Genomic DNA, 6,623 nt, shown 5'->3' on the forward strand with positions numbered 1-6,623 from the left:
AGGCATATTCCCTATTAATCCGGTTGACTCGTTCTTATTTGATTGATCCTCTTCCTTTGCACGTCTAGGTTCATGAGCAATATGGTTTTACAAGTAGACTTAGTCTTCCTTGAAGATAGGACACGAATATATATCTTTATATAACCGTTTTGCTTCTTCTTGACTTAATTTAGCTTTGCTTTAATACTCGCCAGGCTATTCTCATTCTCTTACCACCAGGCTTCTCTTCCAAAGATAAGGCAAGCCGATTGCAATAATAGCTAGAATTGTCCGGTCTTCGTCTTCTTTAGTCACCTTGTAAAGTCAGGCCAGGTTATGGTCGTGCCAGGCTAATCTGGGCCTAACAATATATATATATATATATATATATATATATATATATATATATATATATATATATATATATATATATATATATATATATATATATATATATATATATATATATATATATATATAAAACCGCATCCTGTGAGTCCATGTATCTTAAGTGAGTCCGTCCCGTGAATCTCCACCATTCGATCTACCACAAGTCAACGATTGATCGAGATTTAATTCTAACTTAGGTGTATAACTCAACAAACTGAAACAAACATCGCATATTCATTTTTTCACTTCCCCCCTCTCTCTCTCTATTATACTCTGCTCCCTTGCTAATTCTCTACTAATCAAGCTAATGAATTCAAAAATAGCGTTTAGCCACAAGATTATGGATCTCGCTAAGCAGAAATGCGAGTCTGCAACATTTATTTAAAGATTGAAATCGTCATAATACTACAGTCGGATCATATATGATATACCTATACATATTTTTTGGAGATTTGGCGAGATTTGCAATACAAACAGGAAGGTTTTTTTGAATACTGATTTATAATTTCAATAAATCAAATCATTATAAATAACTCGATGGATTTAAATTTTCAATTGATATGAATTTTGTTAGGTAAAAAAAATAGTTTTTATTCCCGTGAAAATCACGGGACGACGTAAGTTAGCGTAGCATTAGTTTCCACTCCAAATTCGATCTGTTGTTTACTTTCAGGATTGTCTTTGTGTTAATTAGAAGAGGTTGCACACAAATCATGGAAACGAAAAGTATAAAGGGTTTTTCTAATGTGTGCCTTAAGGGAACACATTAAGAATCTAAATATAGAAAGAATTAATATATCATGAGAAATGTAAGAATCAACTCATTTATTCCATATTTGGTGAAATATTCCTTTGTGTTAATAATCTCAATCCCTAATTTGGGATGATGGTTGTTATTCATATATATATATATATATATATATGTGTGTGTGTGTGTGTGTGTGTGTGTGTGTGTGTGTGTGTGTGTGTGTGTGTGTGTGTGTGTGTGTGTGTGTGTGTGTGTGTGTGTGTGTGTGTGTGTGTGTGTGTGTCTATATTTATATAATTACATAGTCAAATATACAAAGATGCTAGGCTACAATTAGGGGATTGATATCCTAAATTAGTGGAACTATTATCCTTTTTATAGGTTCATTAGGATTCGTATTGGTTGGAATTTCTAGTTATCTCGGTAGGAATTTTATATCCTTATTTCCCCCCCAGCAAATTCTTTTTTTTCCACAAGGGATCGTGATGTCTTTCTATGGAATCGCCGGCCTCTTTATTAGCTCCTATTTGTGGTGTACAATTTCATTGAATGTAGGTAGTGGTTATGATTTTTTCGATAAAAAAGAAGGAATAGTATGTATTTTTCGTTGGGGATTTCCTGGAAAAAACCGTCGCATCTGTCTCCGATTTCTTATAAAAGATATTCAGTCTATTATAGACATAATATTTACAATATATGGTATGACAAATATCCAAGATATTCGTCTAACACACCCCCGCAGTTGGAGCGGCAGAGGAACGGATGCTCAAGCTGGCTTTAAACCGAGTAAATAAGTGGCGAGGGAGTCCTTTGGTGAAGATATCTACATACTGATATTCGGAAGGCACATGGAGCACACGAACTTCACCAAGTTGTACTTTATCGCGAACAAAATGTATATCAATTTCAACGTGTTTGGTTTGCTGATGTTGGACCGGGTTGCCGGAGAGATATATGACAGATATGTTGTCACAATAAACGAGGGTCGAACGTGTAATTGGCACATGAAGCTCAAGAAGTAAATTGCGTAACCAACTCGTTTCTGCGACGGCATTTGCTGCACCCCGGTATTCGGCCTCGGCACTAAACCGAGAAGTGGTAGGTGACGTTTAGACGACCAGGATACCAAATTGTTTCCGAGAAATACACAATACCCGGAAGTGGAACGTCGAGAATCAGGACATCCGCCCCAATCGGCATCGGAGTATGCAGTGAGAGTGTGTGACCGAGAGGGGTAAAGACATAGTCCATTATCCGTGGTGCCTTGTATGTATCGAATAATTCGTTTCAAAAATTGGAAATGAGAGGCACGAGGGTCATGCATGAAGAGACATACCTGCTGAATGGCATATGCAATGTCGGGCCGAGTGATAGTGAGGTATTGAAGCGCACCGGCGAGACTTTTATAGAGAGCAGGGTCGTCAACTTTTGGGCCATTGTCTGCGCTTAATTTAGCTCCTGTTTCGACTGGTGTATTACACGGTTTGCAAGAGCCCATTTTAGCACGACAGATAATATCTTTTGCATAATGTTGTTGAGACAAAAATAAGCCCTGTTTCATACGAGTAACCGAAATTCCCAATAAATGATGAAGATTACCGATGTCAATCATAGCAAATTCGTGGGAGAGCCGTTTAATTATAGACTGTAGGAGAACAGTGCTAGATGCCGTGAGAACGATGTCATCAACATATAGGAGAAGGTAGGCCGTGTCTTTAGGCGTCATTATAAACGAACAAAGAAGAATCACATCTGATACCTGTAAAGCCGTGCGATAAAATTAATGTGGCAAAGCGGTGGTACCAAGCGCGAGGTGCTTGTTTAAGATCATATAAAGACTTACGGAGCTTGCACACGTGATGTGGAGTGGCAGGGTCAACAAAACCCGGAGGTTGGTGCATGTAGACCGTTTCTTCCAAGTTGCCATGTAAAAAAGCGTTTTTAACATCCAATTGATGGATAGGCTATGCCCTGGAGACGGCTAGACTGAGCACAATCCGAATGGTAGTAGGCTTGACTACGGGACTGAACGTTTCGTCACAATCTATCCCTACCTGTTGTGTCTTACCATTAACGACAAGGCATGCTTTATAGCGTTGAAGGGTACCATCAGCATGATATTTGTGACGAAAAAGCCACATAAAACGTATAACAGAGGCATTAGGGGGTCGAGGGACTAAGTCCCAAGTATGATTTTCCATTAAAGCAGTAAATTCGTCCGTCATTGCGCGGTTCCAGTTTTGGTCCTGTAAGGCAAGGTGGGGGGATTTGGGGAGAGGGGAGATGGTGGATGTGGCGGTATAGGCAGTACCATCCAGGTTGCGTGGTTTAAAGATGCCATTCTTTGCGCGAGTCGTCATGGTGTGGGTTGGTAAGGGTGGCGGTGGAGGGGGCGTTGGTGGTGAGTTGTGGGGAGTTGAGTGGGCGGAAGCTGGTGATGGAATGGGGTTAGTTGTGGGATTGTTAGGCTGTGGGGTTGCTGTTAGCGTGGATGCAGGGGACGAAAGTGGGGTGGAGGCAGTGGAAGTAGGTGGTGATTGGATTGGGCTGGTGTTGGGTGTCTCGGGTGGGGTCGGTTGGGGTTGATGGGCTCGCTGGGTTTAGGTTAGGGCGTCATAGAGGAGGGGATTGGGGTGTCGAGGTTCGGGTTTAGGAAGTTGTAAGATGAAGGGTTGGGTGTGGTCAATTCTGTGAAGGGGAACACGGTTTTATAAAAAATGACATGGCGAGACACGTATATACGACCTGTGTTTAAGTCAAGACAACGATAACCACGCTGACTCGGGGGATAGCCTAGAAAGACACACTTGACGGAGTGCGGGGCAAGTTTATGAGGACGGGTGGATGACGTATTTGGGTAGCAAGCACACCCGAAGGTGCGGAGGTGGTCGTAGGATGGTGTTTTGAGGTAAAGAACCGATGTGGGAGACCGGAATTAGAGGGTGGAAGTGGGTAATATGTTGTGAAGATGGGTGGCAACGTGAAGGGCATCGACGCAATAGTGAGAAGGGACCGAGCCATGATGGAGGAGGACGAGAAAAATTTCATTTAGTCGTTGGATCATGCGTTCGGCTTTGCCATTTTGTGGAGATGTATGAGGACACGAGAACCGACAAACGAGGCCATTTTGAAGGGCGAAATTATGGAATGTGGCATTGTCAAATTCACGGCCCATGTCACATTGGAATGCTTTAATTTTTCGATTAAATTATGTTGCAATAAAAGTGCTAAATTGGCGAAATTTATCGAAAACTTTGGATTTGAATTTGAGCGCATATATCCAAACAAATTGTGTGAAATTATCAATAAGGACCATATAATATTTGTGGCCTTGTTTACTTAAAATCGGGGAGGTCCAAAGGTCACAATGAATAATGTCGAATGGAGCAATAGTCGTAGAGCAAGAATAAAAAAAAGGAAGTCTTTTATTTTTGCTAATTTGGCATGAAATATAAAGACGAGAGTTATGAGTTTTATTACAAGCAATACGACTCTGTGACCGTAACAAACTTGAAATGGAAGACCCGGGATGCCCGAGACAAGAGTGCCACACGTTTGGACCGTGTGTGAAAAGGGCTTGTGGCTGACTCGGGGAGGGGCGACGGAGACTCGATGTAGGGACGGTGGACACAGGGTAGAGCTTGCCGTCACTGTCACTCTGTAAAATCGTTGTCCCAGTCGGAATATCCTTCACAGAAAAGCCAAACGGGTCAAATTCAATAGTGACATTATTGTGTTTGGTGAATTGGCGTACAGATATGAGATTTTTAATTATATTTGGTGTGTGAAGAACATTATGAAGGTGTAGGGTTCGGCTATTTGTATGTAAATTGGATGTGCCCGAGCCCAAAACTGGAATGCTATTGCCATTACCGACATAAATAGAACGAATTTTACTAGAGTTAAGTGGAGTAGTAATCATACCTGGGTCAACCGTTAAATGTGACGATGCTCCTGTATTCATAAACCATGGTTCCACATAATTTTGCAACGATAAAGCTTGGAACGATTGGCTTAAATCAGTAGGTTGCGGAGTTTCAGATTCGAGAACATAGGCTTGTCCCTGAGTTGGGGTTCGAGTGTTTTGCCCACGATAGGAGGGTGGACGAGGCTGGTTAGCCCCTTGTGGGGACCATGGGGAGGACCAACCGAGGTAGGTAGGGTAAGGGCATGGTGGAGGGGTCCAAGGGGAAGGCCAGGCTGGTTGCGTAGGCCACGGGTAAGGCTGGTTTGGATTTGGTTGGGAGGGTTGTCGCTGCTGGTTGTTACGGTTATTGTTATTGTGATGACGGTTGGATCGATTGGAACTATTTTGATTGGGGTTATAGTTTAGTGGTCGTGGGGTACCTGTTTGGGTGGCCTTAGGAGGGGGTTCAACCCACGGCTCAACAGTAGGGGCGGCAGGAGCCGCAAGAGCAGTAGCAGCAGGCTCATCGCGACCAGAGGTGCGATGTTGCTCAAGTTCAAGCATGCTTCGCGCCGTCTTGAAATTAGGTAGGGTTTGATTTATATAATATGCGACAGTGTCATATTCACTAGGAAGGCCACGTACCAATTGAATGACAAGGCGGCAGTCGGTGACGGCGGCGTCAACATCTTTAAGCATCCCAGCTATCTCGCGGAGGTGTTGGCAATAAGCCTCGAGTGATGGCATATTCGCGAGACGGAGTGTTGAAAATTCCTGCTCAAGAGCAGCAGCGCGGGCTCCTTTATTGTTGTTGAAAATATTCTCGACTCGGGCCCAAGCCTCACGAGCCGTAGACTCATCTTCAAGAACACAAGGAAGGAGATCGTCACTCAAAGTCCCATAAATCCATTGCAACACATGTGCATCGACTTCAAGCCATGAGTCATATGAGGCATCGGTTTTGGGTGGTGCGGGTGTGCCATCGATATGCGCCAAAACCTTGTACCCTCCAGCGTGAAGATTAAAGAGACGGACCCATGATACATACGTGACCTTGGTGCCATCAAGAACATGTACTTTGTGTTGAATGTTTGAGACGGTGAACACTGGGTGCAAATCGGGTTTTGAAGAAGAATAAGGAATATCATTTGTCATGATTGATTTGGTGGGGTGAGAGCAATTCGAAAATTGCGAGACACAGGCAGGCTCGAGAAGAGGTCGAAATCCCTTCTAAGCACTAGATACCATGTTAATAATCTCAATCCCAAATTTGGGATGGTTGTTATTGATATATATAGCATAATTACATAGTCAAATATACAAAGATGCTAGGCTATAATTAGGGGATTGATATCCTAAATTAGTGGAACTAATAACAACTATTATAGACATAATATTTACAATATATGGTATGACAAATATCCAAGATATTCGACTAACACTTTGATTCTTTCTATATTTAGACTCTTAATGTGTGCCCTTAGAAAAACCCAAGTATAAATTGTAGATTTAATGGTAACATTCTTCGTGTCTCCTCCGTCGACATACCCGTAAATCTTTCAATTTTGACACATGAACATGTCATTTTAAATAGTACAA

General features: G+C 42.1%; 1 protein-coding gene across 1 annotated transcript; it reads right to left on the reverse strand.

Moving 5' to 3' along the window:
* Positions 1-4,770: 4,770 nt before the first annotated feature.
* On the reverse strand, positions 4,771-6,179 carry LOC141595010 (uncharacterized). The gene is made up of 2 exons (XM_074414985.1): positions 5,465-6,179; positions 4,771-4,805 (listed from the first exon to the last, which is right to left on the reverse strand). Exons 1-2 carry the CDS (start codon positions 6,177-6,179, stop codon positions 4,771-4,773), a joined length of 750 nt encoding a protein of 249 aa, XP_074271086.1.
* Positions 6,180-6,623: the final 444 nt, after the last annotated feature.

Source organism: Silene latifolia, chromosome 8 (assembly GCF_048544455.1).
Source record: "Silene latifolia isolate original U9 population chromosome 8, ASM4854445v1, whole genome shotgun sequence".
Taxonomy (NCBI): Eukaryota; Viridiplantae; Streptophyta; class Magnoliopsida; order Caryophyllales; family Caryophyllaceae; genus Silene; species Silene latifolia.